Below are 27,956 nucleotides of genomic sequence, written 5' to 3' on the forward strand. Positions count from 1 at the left end.
GATGAAGGCCTTGCCATGGCTCAGCAGGCCCCTGTCATTTCTCTGACATTCCCCATGGCCCCTGCTCACCGGCTGCAGCCACACCCATCTCCTGCTGGTCCTCAACCATGCCAGAAACACTTCCTCGAGGCCTCTGCACCTCTGTTCCCTCCTCCCAGGGCCCCACACGGCTTCCTCACCTCCTCTGGTCTTGCAGATATGTCACCCTCCCCAGCAGGCCTTTGCTGACTGTTATCCAAGATACACCCCACCACAACACTTCCTGATCTTTACTTTTCTGTCCCCATTACTTAACACTTATTGACACTCAGCACAGATGGCTTTCGCTCCTTCCTTTTGTTTCTTGTCTCTTCCCACTGAAATGGCAGCTCCATGAGAACAGGGATTTTGTTCACTGCCACGCACTGTATCCTCAGTACCTAGCAGTGCCTGGCATACAGTAGGTGCTCAATAAATAAGACCTAGAGAGCACCGGCTGGTGGCCTTCAACTTGCTCAAAGCCACACTCATGGGCAATGGCCGACTCAGAGCCCAGGTCACTGGCAGGGCCAGTTCTAGGTACCACCCCTTCCCTGGACGCTGACTGAAGTCAGGACGGCTGCAGCTTCAGAGTGTCCTATGAGACCCTCACCCTCTGATATGGTTGGCTGTGTCGCCACCCTACAGTTCATCTTGAATTGTAGCTCCCACAATTCCCATGTGTTCTGGGAGGGACCCAGTAGGAACTAATATAATCATGAGGGTGGGTCTTTTCCATGCTGTTCTTGTGATAGCAAATAAGTCTCATGAGAGCTGGTGGTTTTATAAAGGGCAGTTCCCCTGCACAAGCTTTCTTGCCTGCCGCCATGTAAGACATGATTTTGCTCCTCCTTTGCCTTCCATCATGACTGTGAGGCCTTCCCAGCCATTTGGAACTGTGAGTCCATTAAACTTCTTCTTTTTCTTCATAAACTACCCATTCTCTGGTAGGTCTTCATTAGCAGCGTGAAAACGGACTAATATGCCTTCTCTTCCCTGCTGGTCCTGTATTCATGGTATTTGGCTTATTTGCTGAGATTACACTGCTCTTATTTGCACAGTTCTAGTAGTCGTTTAACTGTCAAGGAATCTGCCAACACAGGAGATCCACAGACAGGAGTCCCACGGAGCTCAAAGTGATGTGGCTCACAGTGTGAACTCCAGACATGCTTTGTAGCTCAGCTCCTAGTACTGAATGGTTAGTTCTTTATGTGTGTTTCAGTGGCATTATATCAAATTGCTAAAGTACCTACTGACTGTGGCTGGTCCTGTACTAGATACTGCACAGCCACATCTTCTATTCATCATCTTAATTAATCTCTTAACCCTGAGAGATGTTAACTCATTTTGCACCATTTTGCAGATGAGGAAACTTAGGCTCACAGAGGAGGTTAAGTGATTTTCCCTAAGTCATGTAGCGATGAAGGGAAAGAGCCTGGATTCTATCCCACTTCTTTTTTGTTTTTTTCTTTTGAGATGGAGTCTTGCTCTCTCATCCAGGCTGGAGTGCAGTGGATCTCAGCTCACTGCAACCTCCACCTCCCAGGTTCAAGTGGTTCTCCTGCCTCAGCCTCCTGAGTAGCTGGGACTACAGGTGCCTGCCACCATGCCTGGCTAATTTTTGTATTTTTAGTAGAGATGGGGTTTCACTATATTGACCAGGCTGGTCTTGAACTCCTGACCTCAGGTGATCCGCCTGCCTTGGCCTCCCAAAGTGCTGGGATTACAGTTGTGAGCCACTAAGCCTAGCCTAAGACCAAATCTCTTAACAGCATGCTTTTAGATGAACCTTAGGAAATCAGTATTCGATCATTTTTGGCCTACAGTGTCACTTGTGCCAACTGGGAAAATATGTACACTTACTTCCTAAATTGTCAACACTCTGTGGCTTCTGTTCATTAGGAACTGGAAGAACTGTTCCCTGGGCCCAGCCTGCAAGGTGGGTCCAAGAGAGGGGCTGGGTCACAGCTGCAGCCACTTGGCAGTGGGTGTTTAATGGTTCGCCCACCTGGTATCCCTTCCTCCTCCACACCCACCCAGTTCGGGAAAGCACCTCCCCAACCTCCGTCCATGTTTCGAGTTGAGCTGGCGCCACTCGCCCTCTCCAGGGGTGGACGTGAGTCTCAGGCGTGGCCAGTCTGCCCATTCCACCCCCACCCCAGGCTCCAAGACTGGCTCAGGGACTGGCGTGTGAATGGTCCAATGAGACTCAGTTCTGAAACACTTCTGGGACAACTGGAAAGAACAGTGCTCTTTCCACTGGGGTGGCTAAGCTGGTGGGAGGTGACCCTGGGGCTGCTGGGAGGCATCTTTGCCCTGCACCTGTGAATAAAGCTGCTACAAAGAAAAGTGGAGGTGAGAAATGGGGAGAATTCCTAATGTTGTTAGAGTCCCTGGATCCAACCAGACCTGAAGTGAGCCCTCTCCAGAATCATAGAGTTATATAATCCAGTAACTATCGTTTTCTACTTAAGCCAGTTTGGTGTGAGTTTCTGCTACTTGCAGTCAAAGTGATGTTGACTGATTCACTCTTCTTCGTAAGACCAGTGACGACTCAAGGGGCCCTGGAGGGGAGTCAGGGTAGCAGGAGCCAGACAGGGTGCCTGAGGAGCAGCAGGAAAGACTGGGGCCAAACTGACATGGAACCACACCTGGCCTGGTCTCTAACCCCCAGGTAAAATGACCCCAGTGAAGATGGTCTCCAAAGCCAAGGGCCTCCATCTGTTCCACAGGACGGTATTGGGAGAGGCCGATGCTGGTGGGTGGGCAGCCAACATCCAGCAGCTGTGCCTTTGCAGAAAATCACTGACCTGCTGCCTGTTGTTGGGGGTGTAAGGGAGCAGGGTGGAGACGTGGAACATGATCTCGTAGTCCTGGTATGTCGTGTAGAGGGAGTGCGTTCCCGTAGAGTCGGCTGAAACAGAAACGCCAATTAGGACCCCATTTCCAAAACCTCTGGGTTTCTGCCATATCTCACGTACCATCTGTGCTGGTCTTTAACTTGGTCTTTTGCTTCAATCCACTGTTAAAAATGAAATACATTTAGATACCAAGGAAACCTCACTGCTTTGTACCCACCAGATTAGTAAATATTAAAAAATCTGACAGCACCAAGGGTTGGTGAGGATATGGAGCAACCGGAACTCTTGAGGTGGTTGGTTAGGTGTGTAAATTGGTACAACTGCTTTGGAAAACTTTTTAGCAATCTCTCTTAAACCTCAAGATAGGCTTCACTCATCACCTAGCACTTCCTCTCCTAGAAGCACGGCCCAGAGAAGTCATATACATGTGTCCTGGGATGTGCGTACATGAGTCTTCAAGTGTCAGTCAAGAGAATGGGTGAACACACTGGTAAATTCACACTGTGGAAAAATATACAGCCAGGAAAAGGAACGGTTGTGGCTGCAGCACGGGGAAATCCTCTAAATATAGTGTTGAGTGAAAGAGGCTGACACAAAGCAGCACACACTGTGTGATCCCATTCACGTGACGTGCAAAAGCAGGTCAAATTACCCCCATCAGGAATCGTACGTAAGTAGCAACACTATGAAGAAAAGCAAAGAAATGGTTATCACTGAGAATCAGGATATGGGTTCTCTCTAATAGTAGGGAGGGTTATGACCAGGATGAGGCAAACCTGCTTATTAAGCCCATGTTTCAGAGCGGGAAACTGAGGCATGGAGAGGGCGTGACTTCCCAAATCCACACTGCAATGAGTGGTAGAGTCTGGACCAGGACTCAGGCTGTTGGGCTCCAGAGCTATTCTTTTTTTTTTTTTGAGACACAGTTTCGTTCTGTCACCCAGGCTGGAGAGCAATGGCCCAATGTGGGCTCACTGCAACCTCTGCTTCCTGTGTTCAAGTGATTCTCCTGCTTCAGCCTTCCAAATAGCTGGGATTACAGGTGCCCGCCACCACGCCTGGATAATTTTTGTATTTTTAGTAGAGATGGGGTTTCACCATGTTGGTGAGGCTGGTCGAACTCCTGACCTCAGATGATCCACTCACCTCAGCCTCCCAAAATGTAGGGATTATGGGTGTAAGCCACTGTGCCTAGCCCCATATATCATATATATTTATGTACACATACACATGATACACACAAACTGCTGCAATGAGCATGCCCTATGTGCCACCACCTTAAGAAAGAGATCATCACCCACACTCTAATGTGAGCACCATTCCCCAGACACACGCACCTCTCCCTGGACAGCCAACACTATCTTGCATATTGTCTCCAGTGTTCCCTTATTTTTCCCATACATTCATTCGTTCATTTATTCATTGAGATGGAGTCTCGCTCTGTTGCCCAAGCTGGAGTGCAATGGTGCAATCTCGACTCACTGCAATCTCTGCCTCCCAGGTTCAAGAGATTCTCCTGGCCGGGCGTGGTGGCTCAAGCCTGTAATCCCAGCACTTTGGGAGGCCGAGGCGGGTGGATCACGAGGTCAAGAGATCGAGACCATCCTGGTGAACATGGTGAAACCCCGTCTCTACTAAAAATACAAAAAACTAGCTGGGCATGGTGGCGCGTGCCTGTAATCCCAGCTACTTAGGAGGCTGAGGCAGGAGAATTGCCTGAGCCCAGGAGGCGGAGGTTGCGGTGAGCCGAGATCGCGCCATTGCACTCCAGCCTGGGTAACAAGAGCAAAACCCCGTCTCAAAAAAAAAAGAGATTCTCCTGCCTCAGCTTCCCAAGCAGCCGGGATTACAGGCATGAACCACCATGCCCAGCTGATTTTTTTCATGTCTTTAGCAGAGAAGTGGTTTTACCATGTTGGCCAGGCTGGTCTTGAACTCCTGATCTCAGGTGATCTGCCCGCCTCAGCCTCCCAAAGCGCTGGAATTACAGGCATGGGCCACTGAGCCTGGCTTATTTTATTTTAATTTTGAGACGAAGTCTCACTCTGTCACCAGGCTACAGTGCAGTGGTGCAATCTCAGCTCATTGCAACCTCTGCCTCCTGGGTTCAAGCAATTCTCCTGCCTCAGCCTCCCAAGCAGCTGGGACTACAGCCTCATGCCACCACCCCTGGCTAATTTTTGTATTTTTTAGTAGAGATGGAGTTTCACCATATTGGCCAGGTTGGTCTCAAACTCCTGATCCACCTACCTCGGCCTCCCAAAGTGCTGGGATTACAGGTGTGAGCCACCAAGTCTGGCCTATTTATTTATTTTTGAGATGGGGTCTTGCTCTGCTACCCAGGCTGGAGCATAGTGGCATGATCATAGCTCACTGCAGCCTCAAACTCCCAGGCTCAAGCAATCCTCCTGCCTTAGCCTCCTAAAGTGCTGGATTACAGGCATGAGCCACCACCCCTGGCTCTGTTTTTACTCAAAGTTCCACTATATCAGAGCATATCCCCAAACAATATATTGCTGGTTTTGTTTTTTTTTTTTCAGAGCTAGGGCCTTGCTTTATTGCCCAGGCTGGTCTTGAACACTTGGTGTCAAGCAGTCCTCCTGCCTTGGCCTCCCAAAGTGTTGGGATTACAGCTGTGAGTCACCCTGCTGGGCCTACTGGTTTTTAAAAATTTTTGAAATTAGTTTTAGTTTAAGAATTAGTTTTAAAACTAATTGTTAGGCCAGGTATAGTGGCTCATGTGTGTAGTTGCAGCACTTTGGGAGGCCAAGGATCCTTTGAGGCCTTGTGTTTGAGACCAGTCTGGGTAACATAGCGGGATCTTGTCTCTATAAAAAATAATTAGTATGGGCCGGGCACGGTGGCTCATGCCTGTAATCCCAGCACTTTGGGAGGCCAAGAAAGGTGGATCATAAGGTCAGGAGTTCAAGACCAGCCTGGCTAATATGGTGAAACCCCATCTCTACTAAAAATACAAAAATTAGCTGGGCATGATTGCAGGCGCCTGTAATCCCAGCTACTCAGGAGGCTGAGGCAGGAGAATTGCCTGAGCCCAGGAGGCGGAGGTTGCGGTGAGCCGAGATCGCGCCATTGCACTCCAGCCTGGGTAACAAGAGCGAAACTCCGTCTCAAAAAAAAAAAAAAGAAAAAAGGCATCATTCAGGTCCCGCTCTTCTGAGGCTTGCTGTCTGTGCACAGCCCGAAGCATGTGGCTCTCTTCCACGCTGATGCCCACTGTGCCAGTTCATCTCCACTAGGTGAACACACCACGACTCTGCCAGTGTGCACTGGGTGCATGGAGGTGCTGCACATTAGACAGTGCATGTCTAGGCATGTAGGAGCTGAGTCACACAGCAGGGTCTCTTCAAACTGGACTTGAACGTGCTGTACTGTTTTCCAAAGTGGCTGCACATGGTTAGGCGTGGTGGCCCACACCTGTAATCCCAGCACTCTGGGAGGCAGAGGTGGGTGGATCACTTGAGGTCAGGGGTTCAAGACCAGTCTGGCCAAGATGGTGAAACCCCATTTCTACGAAAAATACAAAAATTGGAGCCCAGTGTGGTGGTGCACACCTGTAGTCACAGCTACTCGGGGGGCTGACGCAGGAGAATCACTTGAATCTGGGAGGTGGAGGTTGCAGTGAGGTAGGATGATGCCACTGCACTCCAGCCTAGGCCACAGAGTGAGACTCTGTCTCAAAAAAAAAAAAAAGAATCCCAAAACCAAAAAAAAAAAAAATTCTGAAAAAACAAAGTGGCTGTACTTATTCGTGTTCCTACAAGTGAAATCTGAGAGTGCCCACTGCTCCACATCCCCACCTTGGCATCCCCAGGCCTTTTAAGCTTTGCCCGTCGAGTGGGCATGTGGCGGTGGCTCACTGTGACCTAACTGGCCCCCACTTACTCTTGACATCCAGCTGGGCGGCGTACTTGGTGAAGCCCTTCAGGCAGACCTTCTCGCCGATGAGGGAGAGGAACTCCTCGAAGGCGGGGCCGGCCTCCTCGTTGTTGTACATCTCCTCCTCGGAGCTCTGGCCGGCCTTGCAATAGAGGATGCCCACCTTGTGCTTCCGGCAGAGCTGCAGAGGCAAGAGCGGCTTTGCGGAGGCAGGCCAGGCAGGGACGGCAGAGGGAAAAGAGCAAGGGGCATTTCTGAGGCCTTCAGCCCTGGAACCTGCTGGGACCACTGGGGAACCCAGAGCCACAGCCAGACAGGAAGGAAAATAGTGTTGGGGCATGGTGGCATGTCCCAGTTGTCCCTCCCCCTCCCTTCTACTCCAGAGAAGCACAACGAGGTGTCCAGGCCACCTTTACTCACTATGGCGGTTGGAGGATGGCTGGTGATGGCATGCTTGCATGAAAGGGACTGTTGCCTTGGCCAGCTTCCCACAGTAGGTGGACTGGGATGAGCTGAGATTCTGCAAAAGCAAAATCTGGAGGGCTCAAGGCTTATACTCAGTATCTTTTTTAGGGAATGGGCTCCCAATAACCATGTTTGCTTTAGGTATCCCAGATTCCCCTGGTCACAGGTGACTGGGCCACGGACAGACAGCTGACCCATGCATTGCCCAATCAATGGCTCTCCTGTGACCAGAGTCAGCTTGCTGGGGTCTGTGTGCGGCTGAAATTCTAACAGACTGGGAGCTGTGGGAGAGGTGAGAGAAGCAGAGGGAGCCAGCATGAGGAGTGGGGAGGAAAGACACACACTAACCCCCCACCACAGACACATATATGCATGCACACATGCGGACCTAGCAGCTATCTCACCCCTAGACAATCTCCCTCCTATAGAAGACCCAGTTACATTCCTGCTCTTAGCACCACTAGAATTTGATTTGAATCCCTGCTTTTGCTGAAACCAGCTTAAGTAGGTTACTGTTACTTGCAAAGACAAAAGAAAATGGTACCAGGAGTGGGGTTGCCAGCTACTTTTCCAGCAGCCCTCCCACCTCCAGCCCCTGGCTCACCCCTTGCTCATCGAGCTTCAGCAGCTGCTCCGTCACCTTTGGGGTGTTGAGGGCCAGCCGCAGGCAATGAATGTTGAGCTCAGGGATGACATACTCCAAGGCATCCTTCAAGGGCAGACCTCGCCCAGTCCCATGCTTGGTGGCTGTGGGTGTGGCATCTTCCAGGATGGAGCCCCGCAGGGTGATGAGCTACTCAGGGGATAGAAGGGAAAGTTAGGGGGCTCTCAGGACCTAGAAAGGGATTAGAGCATATGAGAGGTATCTTGTTTTGAAATAGACACGTGTGATGACTGGAAGTTTGTGCTTTAAGGTCAGAAAGCCCTAGGTCTGAGGCAGTACTTGAACCTGCTGCCTCCTTGCTGTGTGGTCTTGACCAAGTGACTTCGTATCTCTGAGCCTCATGTTGCTCTTCTGTGAAATGGGTACAGGATGGTATCATAACCTTGAAGGAGTGTTGGGTGGATTAAATGAGATAATAATGTAAACTGCCTTCATTTGTTTAACACATACTGACTGAGCACTACCTATGAGGCACTGAGTCCTATTCTAGGGGCAATGAACAAAAAGCCTTGTCCTTGTGGAGCTGACATTTGAATGAAGGAGATGAATTATGCAAGGCAGTAGGAAGTATAATGAATAAAACAGGCCCCACCAGGAAGTGGGCTCTCGTCATTATTACAGTAACACTGTATTATATACATATTACCGTAAATACTCATGTAAAACACCCGCCTGCCTTGAATACTGGCACCGTTTTAGATCTTGAACTGTGGCACTGGTTTTCAACCAGTTTCATTAAAAAAAAAAAAAAAAAGGCCAGGCATGGTGGCTCATGCCTGTAATCCCAGCACTTTGGGAGGCCAAGGTGGGCAGATCACTTGAGGTCAAGATTCGAGACCACCCTGGTCAACATAATGAAATCCTATCTCCACTAAAACTATAAAAATTAACCGGTGGGGTGGCACATGCATGTAATCCTAGCTAGAGGCAGAGGAATTGCTTGAACCCAGGAGGCGGAGGTTGCAGTGAGGCAAGATGGTACCACTGCACTCCAGCTTGGGCAGCAAATAAATAAATAAGAAAGAAAACACCACCAGTGATTCTAACTTGGTTGGTCTGGGATGGGGTCAGACATGCATGTCTGTATGCATGGCATATTTTTAAACCATCTCAGGTGCTTCTGATGTGTAGTCAGGGATGAAAACCTTTAGTCAAAGCCAATCACAGTCATCTCATTCCCATTCCCGATGTTGCTTTCCAAGTTTTTCCTAAAGCCAACCATGTGACCAATTCTAGGCAATAAGATGTTGGAGAATTGTGCTTAATGAGGACTTCTGTGGCAGACTTCCCTCTAATAAAAGGAAAGCCCCCTTTGGGAGGCCAAGACAGGCAGACTGCTTGAGGTCAGGAGTTTGAGACCAGCCTGGCCAACATGGCAAAACCCCATCTCCAGTAAAAACACAAAACTTAGCCGGACTTGGTGGTGCATGTCTGTAATCCCAGCTACTCAGGAGGCTGCAACAGGAGAATCATTTGAACCTGGGAGGCAGAGGTTGCAGTGAGCCAAGATTGCACCATTGCACTCCAGCCTGGGTGACAGAGCAAGACTCTGTCTCAAAATGTTAGTCAGGTTTTCTACTGCATTGCAGCCAAAAAAATGTCTAAGTGATATACCTTAATAACAAGTCACATTTAAGAAGGCACAGTTCACTGCACTGTGCTCCAGGTAATGTAGTAATTGTCTAACTGTATGTAAAGGTCTGTTCAAGGGAGGTTTTATCTCTGTTTTACAGAGGAGGAAACTGAAATTGCAAGAGGTTATGTGCCCTATTCAAAGTCACCACAGCTGACAAAATGGCAACCAGGATTCCCAACCCAGTCCTGATTTCTCCAAAGCTCACGGTTTGTTATGAGGTTTTGTTTTGTTTTTTGGTATGTGTATGGTAAGGTATAATCAAAATACATAAAGTATATAGGCCAGGCACAGTGGCTTGCACCTGTAATCCCAGCACTTTGGGAGGCTGAGGCGGGCGAATCATGAGGTCAAGAGATCAAGATCATCTTGGCTAACAAGGTGAAACCCTGTCTCTACTAAAAATACAATAATTAGCTGGGCATGGTGGAGTGTGCCTGTAGTCCCAACTACTCAGGAGGCTGAGGCAGGAAAATTGCTTGAACCTGGTAGGCAGAGGTTGCAGTGAGCTGACATCATGCCACTACACTCCAGCCTGGTGACAAAGCGAGACTCTGTCCTAAAATTTAAAAAAAGTAGCTGGGCGTGGTGGCTCATGCCTGTAATCCCAGCACTTTGGGACGCTGAAGCAGGTGGATCACCTGAGGTCAGGAGTTCGAGACCAGCCTGCCCAACATGGTGAAACCTTGTCTCCATTAAAAAAAAAAATTAAAAAAGTATATAACACATGGATATGAAGGCAAAGAAATTATCACAAAGTGAATACCTGGGTAATCACCAACCCAATCAAGAAGTGTATTTCCAGCACCCACAGCCCTTTCGTACCTGATACCTTTTCCCCAAAGGTAACTCTATCCTGACTTTCAACACCATCGTTTAGCATGTATTTCTCTCTAGTTTTGAGCTCCAAGCAGTTTGTACTTTTTTTTTTTTTTTTTGAAGACAAGGTCTTACTCTGTTGCCCAGGCTGGAATGGAGTGACACAATCATGATTCACTGCAGCCTCGACCTCCTGGGTGTAAGAGATCCCCCTGCCTCAACCTCCTGAGTAGCTGGGACTATAGGCACGTGCCACTATATGTCTGGCTAATTTTATAAATTTTTTGTAGAGACAGAGTCCCATTACATTGACCAGGCTGGTCTGCAACTGCAGGGCTCAAGTGATCCTCCTGTCTTGGGCTCCCAAAGTGCCGAGATTACAGGTGTGAGCCACTGCGCCTGGCCAGGCAGTGTATTCTTTTGTTATCGGGCTCTTTCTCTGAATGCTACACATGTGGGATGCAACTGCGCTGTTGCGAGAGGCTGATGTTTTACTATGATAGGTTTAATCCTTTTCGCTGTTGATGAGCACCACAACTGCTTCCAGTATTTGCCAACTGAATAGTGCTGTTAGGAACCCTCACAGAAGCACCTCGGTGCACATGAACACATTTTTCTTTTGGGTTTATACCTAGGGCAGAAATTGCTAAATCACCAGGCATGCTAATCTTCAATTTTACTTGCCAAATAACCCCTGCTAACACCTAACACCACATCCTAACACCAGCTCATGGTGTTACAGCCACAGCATGCTGCTGGCCACCAGGTCATGCCATGCACTGGACCAGCACCACACCAAGAATGCACAACGAAAAATCCTTCCCCAGGGGGCTTGTTACAAGCACCCAAAGTACATTTGGGGCTGTGGTTTAACCACTAAGGAGGAGGCCAGGCACAGTGGCTGATACCTGTAATTACAGCACTTTGGGAGGTCGAGGCGGGCGGATCACCTGAGGTCAGGAATTTGAGACCAGCCTGGCCAACATAAAACCCCATCTCTATTAAAATAGAAAAATTAGCCAGCATGGTGGCTCATGCCTGTAATCCCAGCTACTCAGGAGGCTGAAGCAGGAGAATCACTTGAACTCGGGAGGCAGAGGTCACAGTGAGTCAAGATCGCGCCACTGGGCACCAGCCTGGGTGATCAAATGAGACTCTGTCTCAACAACAACATCAAGACTAAGGAGGATAAGTATTAATTGCAAAAATCTGCTCGCCTAAGTCAACGAACACAGGAGGTGGCAAAAATAACATGTCATGACTTCAGCTCTAAGCACACAGCCCACCCTCACCAAATAGCACCTGGGCAAGAGGCAGGCATGGAAGGAATAAAATGATCCCACTTTTGGCCCCAGTAATTAACAAACAAATCTGTCTTATCATAAGCACAGTAGTCTTGAAACTGATTATGAAAAGCAATGACATCACAGGCTCTGTCCTGTCAATCTGGGTGGCCCTGGGGTTGCAGTTTCAATTAAGGCACCAATAGGATCAATGTCTTTGTATCCTATTGACACTGTCCCACAGTGCCCTCTGCTGGAACAAGGGACAGCACGGACCAGATATCTTCATTCTTCCACACTGGAGTCACATTTTGGCTCTGACCACCTCACCAGCACACACTACTTGAAAGGCTCCCAGCTTTTCCTTCTGCACTGGGGATAGTAAGTGGAACAAGGCAGGTCATGAGTGGCCACCTCACTCTCCGCCTGGTCACCCCCACCATCACCTCCCACCTGGACAGCAGCCGCCTCCGGGTATCCCTGCCCGTCCTGTCCCTAGTCCATTCTTTTTTTTTTTTTTTGAGACAGAGTCTTGCTCTTTTGTCAGGCTAGAGTGCAGTGGCACGATCTCAGCTCACTGCAACCTCCATCTCCCAGATACCAGCGATTCCCCTGCCTCCTGAGAGGAGAGAGACTACAGGTGTGTGCCACCATGCCTAGTTAATTTTTTTTTTTTTAATTTTAGTAGACAGGGGTTCACCATGGCCAGGATGGTCTCGATCTCCTGACCTCAAGATCTGCCCACCTTGGCGCCCCAAAGTGCTAGGACTACAGGCATGAGCCACTGTGCCTGGACCCCAGTCCATTCTTTCTGCAGCTGCCTGAGTCAGACCACAGCCCTCCTCTGCTCAGGCCCAAAAACATCTGGCATCAGCTTGTCCAGGGCAACAAATGAAGTGAGTTGTGAAAGGCACACAGTGCCACATGAGCAAGGAGGTTCCCGCTGGTACAGGCTATCCCCACTTACTCCCGACTCAGACACACTTCCCACTTGACTCTGTGCTGGAGGCGGGTATTCCCTGGGAGGTTACTTAGGAGGTGGTCTGCCTGAGTTTGAATCCTAGCTCTAGCCCCTCCCTAGCTATGTGACTCTGGGCAAGTCACTTAATTTCCCCATTTCCTCACTGATAAAATGGGGATAAAAACGCTTGTGTCAAGGCATTGAAAGGATTCAGGAAGATCCGTGTACAATGCTTAGCACTGTATCTTGGGCATGGAATGAGAGCTCAATGTGTGTCAACCATTATTACGCGCCGACAGTGTTAAATGTGTATGTATAAAGCCACAAATTATATTTTTTTATTATTTTGTTTTTCGAGATGGAGTTTTGCTCTTGTTGCCCAGGCTGGAGTGCAATGGTGTGATCTTGGCTCACTGCAACCTCTGCTTCCTGGGTTCAAGCGATTCTCCTGCTTCAGCCTCCTGGGTAGCTGGGCTAATTTTTTTATTTTTAGTAGAGATAGGGTTTTGCCATGTTGACCAGGCTGGTCTCAAACTCCTGTCCTCAGGTGATCCACCTGCCTAGGCCTCCCGAAGTGCTGGGATTACAGGCATGAGCCACCGTGCCTGGCAATTAATTTATTTTTAATAGAGATGGGGTCTCACTATGTTGTCCAGACTGGTCTCAAATTCCTGGGTTCAAGCAGTCTTCCTACCTCGGCTTCCCAAAGTGCTGGGATTACAGGTGTGAGCTACTGTACCCAGCCAAGTTTTAATTTTTTAACCTTAAGCAGGAAGTTAAATTTTTTGCTTTTCCCCCTTTTAACAATATGCTTCAGAGATTGTTCATTTAAACATACACATGGCCAGGTACAGTGGCTCATGCCTGTAACCCCTAGCATTTTAGGAGGCCAAAGGAGGAGGATCACTTGAGTCCAGGACTTCAAGACCAGCCTGGGCAACACAGTGAGATTGTGTCTCTAAAAATAAAACAAAATTATTAGCTAGGCATGGTGGTGCATGCTGTGGTCTCAACTACTTGGGAGGCTGAGGCAGTAGGATGGCTTGAGTCCAGGAATTAAGAGACTGCAGTGAGATATGACTGTATCACTGCACTCTAGCCTGGGCAACAGAGCAAGACCCTGTCTCAAAAATAAATAAGCAAACACACAGACACATACACGATCAGATGTACCTACTGAACAAAAATGGGGTCACACTTGCTTTTTTCGCTTAATGAAACTTTCCTTTTTCTACTTTGCATATTTATGTGTTGTTTAAGTTCTTAACTATAAACATTTGGGACTTTTTAAATAAAAAAGAAAAACCAATAAAATAAAAATCCAAATCTCTAACACTATCAGAACTAAAGCCTGTCAGAAACTCACGTGTGCTAAACTAATGGGAACCACCGGGTCACGGGGGCCAGACAGTTCCTGGCTGTTTGCTGTCCCCACTCCCTTCCCAGTGTCCTGGGTGAGACAGGGCAGCCCTGGCTTCACGTTCATCCCGTCCAGGCCCTCTGGGGTTTGGGCGAGTGGTGCCAAAGCCCAGCTCCAAGTCTGTTCCTACCTCAGTGGGGAGTCTGGCGCTGCCAATGCTCATATCCCATCTGCTGGGAGATGTGGGCCCACTCGAGACTGTCTGCTTGGCGGCTGGGATGGCCATCTGGGGCAGGCTGGCTGGCTTGGAAGGCAGCCCGGACCTTTTGCTTTGGCCCCCATGCCCTGGTTTACAGGAGCCCAAGGCATGTGTGTGTGGACATGAGAGAGAAAGAACCGTGGACACGAGAAAGACAGAACTCTATCCATGAGCTTAACCCATGCTTCCCAGCATGGGCCATTGACCTCCCCAGAAAGAACGTCAGCCACAACAGTGGTGCCGACCATAATCAGACGCTTCCTGCCCTGGAGCTGTGTGCTGCTCCAGGGGTCAGTCCAGGAGAACCCTTCTGCCTCTCTTGGAAACAGGTAACAGCATGAAGCTTTTTTTGGGGGGAGGGTAGGGGGACAAGGTCTCATTCTGTTGCGCAGGCTGGAGTGCAATGGAGTGATTACAGCAATTTCCGCCTCCTGGGTTCGAGCCATTCTCTTGCCTCAGCTTCCTGAGTAGCTGGGATTATAGGCGCACACCACCATGCCTGGCTAATTTTTCTACTTTTAGTAGAGACAGGGTTTCACCACGTTGCCCAAGCTGCTCTAGAACACCTGACCTCAAGTCACCCACCCGTCTCATGCTGGCAAATCCCAAAGTGCTTGAGATTAGGTGTGAGCCACGGCATCCAGCCCAGAAAGCCTATTTTACAGATGAAGAAACTGAGGTATGCAGAGCTAAAGCCGTAAGGTCACACGGTTAGTGAGTGGCAGAGCGGGACTGAACCCAGGGTGGTCTGTTTCCATAGCTAGAATTCAAAGTCAACCTGCCAGGTGCTATGCTGCAGTGGTTAAGGGCATGTACCCGGAAGCCAGTTCGACATCCAGGCTCTGCTGCTAAGTGATGAACTCTTGGGCCCCAATGCCCTCATCTATAGCATGGGGATAATAATGGGAGCCACGGGGGATCTGATGGGTCAACGCACATAAAGCACTCAGGACAGTGCCTGGCACTACTACGTGCCACAAGTGTTGGCTATTTTATTTGTTTTGTTATTACTATTTTCGGGTTGTGGGATCCTCTGCTCATCCTCCATGACTGGAAGGGCCTTAGGAAGGAGCAAGGCAAATCATGCCGACCACTGCCCCTCCCTCCAACTCCAGATGCCCGGGTCCGCAGGTCTGAGGGCCCGACAGTGGTTCTGCAGTAGGCTGGGCTCAGGGCTGCGTCTATGTGTGGCCTGCTTGTGAGTGTGAACCTCTGGGTGGGTAGCCTCCATGGGGCTGACTCGGGGGTGACAGGATGGCAGACTGAAAGGCTCTCCTGCCAGCTGACTTCACGGGGCTCTTCCTGTCAAGTGTCAGGCTGGGCACTGCCTGCTTTATATTCGCAGCTCACCGAGCCCACAACACAGTCCTGTAAGCTGAGGATTTCCATGGGGGAAACCGAAGCTCCTAGAGGAGAGGAGCCATGTGCTCCAAGTTTCTAGAACTGCTTAGTGGCCAATCTAGGACTTACATGGGGTCTCCAACCCATGGAGCATGGCTCCGCCTCAGGACCTCTGCACTGGCCATTCCCTCGGCCTGGAACGCTCTTCATCCACCTGTCCACACAGCTCCCTTTCCCCTCCTCCAGGTTTACTCCAGTGTCACCTTCCAGTAACATATCCCTTGACCTTTCTGTTAAAAACCTAAGCACCCGCCACACTCATCGCTCCTCCTTGCTTTGTTCCCACCTCGTCACCATGGGCCTTGCTTACAGTGTAATTTGCTAAGGTGTTCTGTTTCCTGCAGTCTCCCCAACAACCCAGTCCCACGAGCATCTTTGCTGCCTTGTTTGCTACAGTACCCTCTAAGCCCAGCACAGAGCTGGCAGTGGGGAGTGCTGAGTGAACGTCTGTGGAAGGGATGGATCCCAGGCCTGTGGCTGTGAGACTCAAAGGGCCCTGTGCCATCGCCTGAGATGGACCAGAGTCTCCCATGGCTAGTTTTATAGGTGCTGGGGATGGAAGCAGACACACACTGGGAAAGGCATCAAGCCAGTTTCAAACTTAGTGAACAGGAAATCACAGCAAAAAAATTATATAACCCAGCATCCATGTACTAGAGCCTCACTACTCTCAGTATGTGTGACATAGTATGGCATTTTTAGAGACAAGAGTCTCACTATGGTGCCTAGGCTGGTCTTGAACTTCAGGCCTCAAGTGATCCTCCTGTTTTAGTCTCCCAAAATGCTGGGACTACAGGTGTGAGCCACCATACCTGGTCTATATATTATATTTTCTTTTTTTTGAGACAGAGTCTCACTGTGTCACCCAGACTGGAGTACAATGGTGATCCTTGCTCAGTGCAACCTCCACCTCTCGGGTACAAGCAATTCTCCTGCCTCAGCCTCCCAAGTAGCTTCGATTACAGGTACCTGCCACCAAATCCAGCTTTTTTTTTTTTTTTTTTTTTTTTTTTTGTATTTTTAGTAGAGACGGGGTTTCACCATGTTGGCCAGTCTGGTCTCAAACTCCTGACCTCAGGTGATCTGCCCATGTCGACCTCCCAAAATGCTGGGATTACAGATGTGAGCCACCATGCCCAGCCTATTCTATTTTCATTACGAACATACACACAAACACTAGTACTGAGTTGGCTGAGCTCCTAACTCATGAGTGGGTCCAGTGTGCAGTCTAAGCTGAGTCAGTCAAACCCCAGAGTGCGGCAGCTGGAGCACAGGCAGGCGCTCTGCCCTGCCACTCCCTGGAGGGTACTTTGGGTGAGTCCCTTAACCTGTCTGTGCCTGTTTTGTCATATCTAAATAAGAACAACAGTGTCTTCATCCTAGAATTGTGATGAGATTTAAGTGAGTTAATAGATATAAAAGGCATAGAATATTGCCTGACACACAGTATAAAGGAGATTTGCAGGAATAATATCCATTGCAATAAATATTTTATATATATATATATATATATATATATATATATATATATTTTTTTTTTTTTTTTTTTTTTTTTTTTGGAGACTGAGTCTCGCCTCTGTCACCCAGGCTAGAGTGGAGTGCAGTGGTGCGATCTCAGCTCACTGCAACCTCTGCCTCTTGGGTTCAAGTGATTCTCATGCGTCAGCTTCCTGAGTAGCTGAGACTATAGACGCATGCCAACATACCCGGCTAATTTTTGTGTTTTTAGTAGACAGGGTGTTTTTTTTATTGCTTTTTTTTTTTTTTTTTTTTTTTGAGACAGAGTCTCACTCTGTCACACAGGCTGGAGTGCAGTGGCGTGATCTTGGCTCACTGCAACCTCCACATTCCAGGTCCAAGTGATTCTCCTGTTTCAGCTTCCCGAGTAGCTGGGATTACAGGGGTGCACCACCATGCCTGGCTAATTTTTGTATCTTTCGTAGAGACGGGGTTTCATCATGTTGGTCAGGCTGGTCTTGAACTCCTGACCTCGTGATCTGCCTGCCTCGGCCTCCAAAAGTGCTGAGATTACAGGCATGAGCTACTGCGCCTGGCCTAGAGACAGGGTTTTACCATATTGGCCAGGCTGGTCTTGAACTCCTGGGTTCAAGTGATCCACCTGCCTCGGCCTCCCAAAGTATGGGGATTATAGGTGTGAGTCATTGCACCTGGCCTATTTATAAGTATATGACTGTGGTCGTCATTTCACTCAGCAGTTGCCCATATGTCCTAAAACAGCCGAATGCAGTGTGAGCTGTCACCTCTCATTCTGCTCTGGTGCTCATCTGGCCAGAAAGGTGGGCAGAGGGAGGAGGGGGTGGGGGAGACAGAGGCGATGACCACCTGTGGTTTGGCACACATGGGTTCAAGGCTGCCTTTTCCTGGCTGCTGCAAAGCCTCCGTGCCATTCCATTCCCCCAACTCAGTGGGAAGGTCTGGGTCAGGGGATGGGGCCAGGGTACTCCGAGCTGCATCTGCCAGCCTGGATGAGGTCCAGGACTTGGCTGGCCCCACAATCAAAGTCCTTGGCAGCCACAGCCTTCTAGGCTTCCATGCCTTGGCAAAGGCCAGGCCCAAGGGGCTGGGGTGTCGCAGGCTGAGGAAGAACCATTTTGGGTTGCCTACCTAGCTGGCGACTGCCCCTTTTCTGGAAAGGTCTTCCTTATTTGGGTCCTCTGGACCTCTGCCATTTCTGCTTGCCTGGCTCCCCTCTTTTTGCTAAGGACCTGCCCTGCCTCTTCCTCCAGGGAGTTCTGGTGGAACTGTCAATCACAGTGCCTGACCCTACCAAGGGTGGGTAACGTGTGCTAGACCTGGCCAGTTTCCTCTACCATCCCTGATCACAGTGACTGGCCCAGGGCTTGGGCTTGCAGTCCAGCGAGATGGAATCTCGCTCTGTCACCCAGGCTGGAGTGCGATGGCGTAATCTTAGCTCACTGCAACCTCCACCTCCCAGGTTCAAGCAATTCTCCTGCCTCAGCCTCCCAAGTAGCTGGGATTACAAATGCCCGCCAGCATGCCCAGCTAATTTTTGTATTTTTAGTAGAGACAGGGTTTTACCAGATTGGCCAGCCTAGTCTTGAACCCCTGACCCCAGGTGATCTGCCCACCTCAGCCTCCCAAAGTCCTGGGATTACAGGCCTGAGTCATCACACCTGGCCAGTCTGAGCCTTTTGAAGGAGAAGGTGTAAAGATATAGAAGATTTGAGCAGCCGACCTCCATTTTCCCATGACAGGGTGACAGCTTGTTGGTGGCAGAAGAAAATGACATTCACAATACAAAAAGCAGAGCCAAGCAGAGAGCTAAAGCAGCGGAGTTCTGGTGATTGCATTTGAGTCTCTAAGTCCAGCAGTGCCTGAAGCTTGCCCTACCCCTAGATTTGCAGTGACACAAACCAATAAATTCTATTTCTGACTTAAGCAAGTTAGAAATAGATTTCTGTCACTTACAATTTAGAGTCCTAATAGAGTATGGGTGCCCCAACGGGCCTTCCCCACTAGCCACAGCTGACATTTAATTCAGAGGAAGGCCTTCAGCCAGGACAATGGAATTCTCTACTCAGAATGGAAAGTGACACATTGAGAGTACCTTGAACTGACTGGCATAACAGCAGTGACTGTGGTTGAGAGTCCCCAATTCCTGTCCTGCCTGAGGCTTGCTGCCTTAATTCTTTCCATTGTGTAGGACACCTCATGATCCTAAAATGGTCCCTTACCTTCCCTTTTATTTCTTATGTTTATTAAAGTTAATCTCTTGCAAACAGATTTTGTAATCTTGGGCTCTGAAGTCAGACACTCTGGACTGAAATCTTGGCCTGGCCGCCGATTCACTGATCCTGTAGAAATCATTTAATTTCTCTATTTTATTTTATTTTATTTTTTTGAGACAGAGTCTCTATCAGTCACGCAAACTGGAGTGCAGTGGCATAATCTTGGATTACTGCAGCCTCCACCTCCCAGGTTCAAGCTATTCACCTGCCTCAGCCTCCCCAATAGCTTGGATTACAGGCACATGCCACTACACCTGGCGAATTTTTTTTGGTATTTTTGGTAGAGATGGAGTTTCACCATGTTGGTCAGGCTGGTCTTAAACTCTTGACCTCAAGTGAGCCACTTGCCTTGCCCTCCCAAAATGCTTGGATTACAGGTGTGAGCCACCACGCCCGGCCGGAAGTTATTTAATTAGTTTCCTCCTCTGTGAGATCGAGAGACTAACAGGATTGCTCTCCTGGGGTTGTTAGGAAGATTCCATGAGATGAAGCTGGGGAAGCATCTGCCCCAGAACCTGGCTTGAGATGCGAGTAGCTGTAATTTCTTTAATAAGACTGAGAGTGACGGGACCTACCTCGCGGGTCCGGAAGATGATCCTGTGCTGATACTGAGGCCCGTGCTCCTTGTGATCTTCCAGCTTCTCCCGCTTAATGCTCACAGCCACTGGCCCCAGCTTCTCATCCACGCCAAAGTAATTGGCATGTTCTAAGGAAGAGCAGGCAAGTTCAGGGTCAGCTGTCTGGGAAGAAGGGGCCCCGACACCCAGCAGACCTGTAGATGGGGGGACCAGGCTGGCTCTCGTGCAATCTGTGGGATGCTGGTCATGCAAACCTCATGCAGGGCCACAGACCACACCCCCCAAAGTGAGAAACCACAAAGCCCACCTTACTGTACCACCTCTGCCAAGTCACATAACTTTTTTGAGCCTCAGTGCTCTCATCGGAGAAAAGGGGGCCTTGAGGCCACCCACAATCCGGAGCTGATGTGAGGGCAAAATGATGCTACAAATCTGAAACTCAGTGCAGTACGTGGCATGTCATCAACCCAGCATCACTATGATAATTCTCGTGTTTGCAAAAAGGTTCACTTGCCTTGACTGCCGATTAGCCCTTGTGAAATTGTTAAGATTCTGGTCTAGAGAGCCTCCTCCTACCTGGGCTCTGCCCCTTAACAGCCCCAGCCAAGTTGCTAGACAGCATTTTCAGCCGTAAAATAAAGCTTAAAGTGGACCCAGCCTTCAGCACTGTGCCAGGCACATAGTACACACATGGTAAGTGTTGGCAATGACTGTACCCAGGGCCTGGCATCTGTCAGGGACCATGACAGGGGCCCCAGGCATCGCCTCTGTTGCACCTTGTTTCTTTACCTAGGTAACTTCAACACTGCTCTTTTTTCCCTCAGGGTGACAGAGGCTTTAGCCAGTCATGGGGCACACCTCCTGCTTCCTCTTCTACCTGACAGCTGCCTCCTCTTTTTTTCCCTAAAACATGCTGCTATCTTATAACCCTTCCAGGCAAACCATTCTTCCTGATGTATAACTCAAGTATCTCGTGCCTGTGTGGGTATCCGCAGGGGTCTGTGCTGACCCAAGTCCGCAAAGTCAGCATCTACCCATCACCGGAAACTGTACTGGTACACTGAATGTTTAACTGATGGTTCTTATTCTCGTCAGACGCTCTTGGCACAAAAGCTAATTTAAGGGCAAAATATTGTGTGTTAATTAACACCCAAATCAGAATAGCACCTGCAAGGGGGGCCGGTGGGTGGCGGGTTTCAACAATCTCTCCAGGTGGTCAGAGAATGGAATCAACATTGTATGCCACAGATCACAGATACCAGTTTATTCCTGAAGCAGCTACAGGGGTTGCTGCCTTTCCCGTCAATACATGTATTATCTAGCTCCTTGCAAATCCTAGCATACAGTAGGCACCGAATAAACACTGACCTACAACTAATTTATTTACTAGCTTTGACAAAGATTCTCTGCTTGGCCAAACTTTGTTCAGACTTTGGAATCTCCTCCTACGCCCACCTGTGCTCCCCCTTGTAAAATCCAGTTTTATTAAAGAACCTTGCTAAGTAAGTTTAGCAAGAACCCCACTCCCCAATATCTGAACATCCTCCACATCTGATCAAGCTCTTCATCCTCCACCACCCAAAGGTGATATCTGATCATCCTGGCGTGTCATCAGCAAGAATATGGTTCGGTTGGTTTACCTAGAATCTTCCTTACCCTTGACATTTCTTCTTAGTGATTTCTTCCATGCACTGACCCCTACACCCTGCTTCTTGGCTATAAATTCCCACTTGACCATGCTGTATTCAGAGTTAAGCCCAATCTCTCTTCCCTACTGCCAGACCTCATTGCAGTGGTCCCTTTGCCTCCTGTGATGGTTCTGAATAAAGTTTTCTTTACTGTGCTTTAACAAATATTATTCAACAGTTTTTCTTTTTTGAGACATGGTCTTGCTCTATCACCCATGCTGGAGTGCAGTGGTGTGATCATGGCTCACTGCAACCTCTGCCTCCAGGGCTGAAGTGATCCTCCCATCTCAGCCTCCACAGTAGCTGAAACTACAGACACGTGCTGCCACACCTGGCTAATTTTATAACCTTTTTTTGAGGGCCTCACTATACTTCCCAGGCTGGTCTCAAACTCTTGGGGGCAAGTGATCATCCGTCTCGGCCTTTGAAAGTGCTGGAATTCTGTCATTACAGGTGTTCAGCGAGGCCTTGTGCTGGGCCAAACATTTTTTTCTTTAACAGTTTTCAGGGCTACAAAGAAATTTTTAAAAAGAAAATGGCTTTTTTTTTTTTTTAAAGCTCCATGATGAGTACTTCCTACCTAACAAGAACTAAGTATTTTAATGTATAATCTTATTTGATCCACATTCCTTTCATGTAAGTATTTGTACATGTAGGTTGAAAAGAATGTGTTCTTTGTTGCTTAGGTACAAAGTTAATATACATAAAATGTAAAATAGAGTTTTCATTAGGTTAGTCAAATCCTTTAAATCCTTATTTTTCAGCTACTAGATTCTGTCAATTTCAGAGAGAGAGTCTATGCACTTCTCCCAGCTATGATTGTGAATTTTTCCACTTCTCCCTGTAGCCTTATCCATTTTTTTTTTTTTTTTTTTTGGGTCAGCGGGAGAGTTTCACTCTGTTGCCCAGGCTGGAGTGCAGTGGTGCAATCTCAGCTTACTGCAACCTCTGCCTCCTGGATTCAGGATATTCTCCTGCCTCAGTCTTCCAAGCAGCTGGGATTACAGACACCCACCACCACGCCCAGCTAATTTTTGTGTTTCTCGTGGAGACAGGGTCTCACCATGCTGGCCAGGCTGGTCTCAAACTCCTGACCACACATAATCTGCCTACCTCAGCCTCCCAAAGCGCTAGGATTGCAGGTGTGAGCCAGCGTGCTCAGCCAGCTCTATCCATTTTTTAAATCTAGATACTCCCAAATCAAGTTGCCATGTATACAAAAGTTCGCAACTACCAGAATTTCTTGGCAAATTTTAAGAAACATGAAATGGCCTTCTTAGTTCCTCTAAAAAGTACTGTCAACCTTTAAATCTATTTCATGTGATACTGATATTGCGTCATTGGCTTTTTCCTCTTAAGCAACTGTCTGGAACTTCTTTTTGATCCTTTTCTTTTCCATCGCTGTGTCATTTTGTTTGTGCATGTGACATTAAGATAATCGTCTTCATTTGTCACGCAGTCTGAAGGGTAAAATGTATCACATAGCTGATCAGCTACGGAACAGACACACAAAACTGAGGGCTGCCTGACAACAAGTTAGAGCTCCCGAGACTAGACTCTGAGCCCCACGGGACGACTTAACTGACATTTGTTATGTTTGTCAAGGACACTACTTTAAATACTTTCAAAAACTAGTTGCTGTGGTCCAGGCAAAAATACAAAAATTACAAAAATACAAAAATACAAAAATACAAAAAATACAAAAATTAGCTGGGCATGGTGGTGGGTGGCATGAGCTTGTAATCCCAGCTCCTGGGCTCCCATCTTAGACATGCCCATCACCTCCTGCCTGGACTACTGCAGCAGCCTCCTCCCGGTTCCCCTGTCCCCTCCCTGCCCCTCACAGTCCGTTCCCCACATGCAGCTGGAGGAGGTTGTGAACACAGAAGTCAGATCAGGGCCCTGCCCTGCTCAAAGCCATCCATTTCATGCAGGGTACAAACGATGTCCTCGCCACAGCCCACAAAATCCCAAGCGACCTGCCCCGTCACCTCTCGCTCTCTGCCTCAGCTCCATCCACTCTCCCCATCACTCTGCCCCAGCAGCACTGACCTCCTGTCTGTTCCTCCAACATTCCAGGACTTACTTTTGAAATTGACTCTCTCTCTATCACCCAAGCTGGAGGATGGAGTGCAGTGGTACAGTCTCGGCTCATGGCAACCTCCACCTCCTGGGTTCAAGTGATCCTCCTGCCTCAGTCTCCTGAGTAGCTAGGACTACAGGCATGTGCCACCATGCCCAGCTAATATTTGTATTTTTAGTGGAGACAGGGTTTTGCCATGTTGGCCAGGCTGGTCTGGAACTCCTGACCTCAACTGATCCGCCCACCTTGGCCTCCCAAAGTGCTGGGATTACAGGCATGAGCCATGACACCTGGCTGTTCTGGGACTTTTCTACTCACTGTTCTGTTCCGGGAACACTGTTTACAATCTGCACATAGTGCCTTCAGCTCAGTACTCAAACAGGACCTGCCTCGGAGGCCCTCTCTGACCTTCCTCTACTGAGATCTTCCCCCTCACCCCTCACCACCTGACACTCCATTTCCTTCTTCCCCGATTGACTCTTTTCCACTGCATTTAGCACCCTGTAATCCCTTGTGTATTTTTCATATTTATCCTGTTCTATTGTTCATATTACCCATGAAAACATTAAGTGCTAGGAAGACAGAGTTTTTGTCTTAAGCTGGTTGATACTACATCCCCACGCTCCACAGAGTGCCTGGCACTGAGCTGTACCAAGCCCATATGTGCTGAGTAAATGTAGAGCTGTTGTGTCCTGTAGCTCAAGGTTTATGGAGTGTTGCTGTGTCGGACACAGGGCTAAGGCCAGGGTGGCTCTGCTCACCGGATCCTCACAGCCCCCTCGGACCGAGGCCTCTGTTCCTACCACATCCTCAGTGCCAGAGCAGAGCCTGGCACAGAGTGAATGAATGAGTAGCGACGGGTCTCGGAGACAAGCCGCGGCCCGCCCAACCTTCCCATCCACCCACCATCCGTCACCTTTGCCCACGAAGTAGTCCTGGTAGTAGCGGGCACCCAGATCCACGTGCTCGATGCTGTACTGCCGGGGCCGACTCTGCGTCCGCTGCTGCTCCTTGGGCACTTCCAGCACCGAGATGCTGGCGTTGGTGCGGTAGGCGCTCAGGGCGGGCTCCGCCTGGTGGCCCTCGCCGCCGCTGGGGGAGCCCACGGACGCCCGGGAGAAGCTCACGTTGCGTTCACACTCGCCCCCGATCTCGTTGCGGAAGTGCGGGCAGCTGAGCAGCAGGTCGTTGCTATTGTCATCGCCGAGGTCCTGCTCCAGGTTCTCCTTGCAGTTCAGGTCCTCCGTGCTGGTGAAGGCCGGGTCCAGGCCTCCGAGGCTGTGAGCCCGTGAGGCCGTGAGGGAGGCCATGGCCGAGGCGGCAGAGGCGGCGGAGGCGCCCGTGGTGGTGTTCCGCCGCTGCGCCACCGACACCCTGTTGGCGGCCGCCTCGTTGAGGTCGAACAGCATGCTCTGCACGTCGAAGTGGGCGAAACTCTTCTGACACACCCACGGCCTGCTGGCTTCCGGAGGGCTCCGGCCCTCATCGGCCTCCCCCGGGGACCTCCCGGCCTCCGCCTCGGGTTTGCTGCTCCTCAGCTTCCGAAAGATGGACGAGTCCACCGTGTCCCCGCCGCCGAGGCCCCGCACGGGTTTCTTCCGGGCCTTCTCCTTCTCCTTCTCCTTCGTGGGCTGCAGCGGCAGGAGGCTGTCCTTGGTGGGCTGCCCGTTGCGGGGGTCCCCTTTGGCTCCGCCGCTGCCCGCCATGAGGTGCGAGCCAGGATCTGCCCGGAGCAGCTCGGTGAGGGCCTGGCAGCCCGGGGCCTCAGGCTGCTCGCTGCGGAACTCGTTGAGGATGTCGAAGAAGCTCTGCTCAGGCACGCCCTGCACGTCAATGGATGAGGTGCTCCCATACTCGCGGAACAGGGGCAGCGCCCCCGTGTGCCGGGCACCCCGCGGCTCCCCGGAGTCCTCCGCGTCACACTCGCTGAGGGTGATCTCGCTGCTGCTGCGGTGCCGAAGGGGGAGGAAGGCCCTGCCTGGGGACCGGGGCCACCCGTCCTGGAATTCCACGTCTTTGGATCTTCTCCTGGAGAGTCGGTGGAAGGCTTTGGACCCTGAGGAAGCTGGGGTGCTAGCGGGGAGCTGTCCGTTCTGTATGCTCCTCATGGCATGGGCCATCTTGGTGGCCTTTGCGCCATCTGCGTCCTGTGAGGGGCTTGGGTTGCTCTGCTCTCTCAGGACCTCCCGCTTGGGTGGCCAGTCGGCCACCCTTGCGCGCACGCCCATCTTGGGCATGGCCGGGGTGGTGGGGCTGGGGCGGGTGGTAGTGGTGGCCGGGCTTTCGCCAAGAGGCTGGGACATGCTGCCATTCTGGGCCCAGAATCCCATGGGAGCGTAGTCCCCTGTATGTGGCCCAGGGAGGACTTCCCCCGCTCTGGCCCCACAGCTGGTTGCCAGGTCCACACCATCACTGGGAATGGCCCGATAGGTGGTCATAGTCCACGGGCACTGGAGTACTGCTGGCCCTGGATGCTGTGGTGTTGCTCTATGGGGTCCCCCAGCCCTCAGCCATTGTTCAGGGCCGCCAGGCCCAGGATGAAGGATGCTGGGCCCTGAAACCTGACAGGAAGGTTGTGAGCCTGTGGAGTCCAGTTCTCCACCATCGCTGTGCACAGCTGAGCCAGGACAACCTCAGGAGGCAGGTGCTGTCCTGGGTGCTCCAGACCGAGGGGCTCAGCAGCGCAGAGCAGGCAGCAGCTGTGGGTGCCGGCCGGCCGGAGGCGGCGAGGATGTTGTCCCGGTCATGCTGAAAAGGAAGAAAAGGAAAAGGTGAGCTGCAATGGCTGCGTTACTGCTCCCAGAAAGTGGGAAATGTGAGTTTTTTTTCTTGACAGCTTTACTCATAAAAAAACAAACAAACAACTTTTTATTATGGAAATTTGCAAACATACTCAAAAGCAGAGAGAAGACTGAGTCACCCATCAGCTGCAACAACCACTATTTCCCATTCCCATTTCATCTATTCACCCAGTCTTATTACTTTGTTTCTGATAGAATATTTTAGACTAAACCCCAGACATCAGGTCATTTTTTTTTTTTTTTTTTTTTTTTTTGGGAGACAGTCTCGCTCTATCACCCAGGCTGGAGTGCAGTGGCATGAGCTGGGCTCACTGCAACCTTCACCTCAAGGGTTCAAATGAGTCTCCTACCTCAGCCTCCTGAGTAGCGGGAATTCCAGCACATGCTACTATGCCCGGCTAATTTTTTTGTATTTTTAGTGGAGTCAGGGTTTCTCCATGTTGTCCAGACTGGTCTCAAATTCCTGGCCTCAAGCAATCTACCCGCCTTGGCCTCCCAAAGTGCTGGGATTACAGGTATGAGCCACCATACCTGGCCAGACATCAAGTTATTACACCCATAAATATTTTAGCTTGTATCTCTAGCAGATAAGGTCCTTAAAAAAATCACTACAATAACATTATCATACTCATCTAAGTTAACAAGAATTCTTTCGTGTCATGCACCACCCTGCCTGTATTACATTTCCTGCCATTGTCTCACAGGTGTCTTCCGTGGGCTGGTTTGTTTAAAATCATCCTCTGCTTATGCAGGTATTTTCTTAAGTCTCCTCTACAATGGCCACTTTCCTTTATTTTGATGTTCTTTACTTGTGGAAGAAAAGGGGTCACCTGTCCTGTGGATTTCCCCACTTTGAGGATCCTTGTGGTGCCACTTAACATGTTCCTTTGCCCCCTGTATTTCCTGTGAACTGGTGGCTTCATGCAGAGGCCAGACTATTGTCCATCTGCTCTGCTGTTTGCTCAGCTCAGCTACTCTGCCAGAAAGGAAGTGAAAATGACAGATGAGTCAATATGAGCACCAGTGGAGTCTGGGGAGGAAAGCTGCAGAAGGAATGTCTCTAGAAATCCACGTGGTTACTACAGACTACCACTGGGTACATCAGAGCTCATCACTTTCTCACTGAGATCTCCCCAGTGACTGCTTACTGCATTAAAACGCCATCCAAACTCCTTCCCTTGCTCCACAAGCCCCACAGGATCTGGCCCCTGATGTCTCTCCCCATCCCTGACTAAGCTCTGACCGTATTGGTCTTCATTTCTGTTCTGATGCTTCTTTTCTGTTCTGATGCACCAAGCCTTATCCAGGATATCTGACATTCTTCCTCAGTCCTTCCTGGGGTTGATTCCTTCCCATGATGTCAGTTCTTCCATGGAGACTTCCGGCTGGGCGTGGTGGCTCATGCATGTAATCCC

The 27,956-nt window shown here is 49.8% G+C and overlaps 1 protein-coding gene across 13 annotated transcripts in view; it reads right to left on the bottom strand.

Annotated features, from left to right (window-relative positions):
• SIPA1L3 (signal induced proliferation associated 1 like 3) overlaps window positions 1-27,956 on the bottom strand; it is a 293,879-nt gene that overhangs the window by 98,689 nt on the left and 167,234 nt on the right. For all 13 annotated transcript variants that reach the window (XM_039465884.2, XM_074386413.1, XM_039465880.2 and 10 more), the window contains 5 exons: window positions 24,657-26,488; window positions 19,967-20,097; window positions 7,846-8,034; window positions 6,783-6,957; window positions 2,829-2,932 (listed from right to left, as the gene is read on the bottom strand). In XM_039465884.2, coding sequence (XP_039321818.1) covers window positions 2,829-2,932; window positions 6,783-6,957; window positions 7,846-8,034; window positions 19,967-20,097; window positions 24,657-26,178 — 2,121 coding nt within the window. In that variant the 5' untranslated portion in view covers window positions 26,179-26,488. The remainder of the gene's footprint in view (window positions 1-2,828; window positions 2,933-6,782; window positions 6,958-7,845; window positions 8,035-19,966; window positions 20,098-24,656; window positions 26,489-27,956) is intronic.

Source organism: Saimiri boliviensis, chromosome 14 (assembly GCF_048565385.1).
Source record: "Saimiri boliviensis isolate mSaiBol1 chromosome 14, mSaiBol1.pri, whole genome shotgun sequence".
NCBI lineage: Eukaryota > Metazoa > Chordata > Mammalia > Primates > Cebidae > Saimiri > Saimiri boliviensis.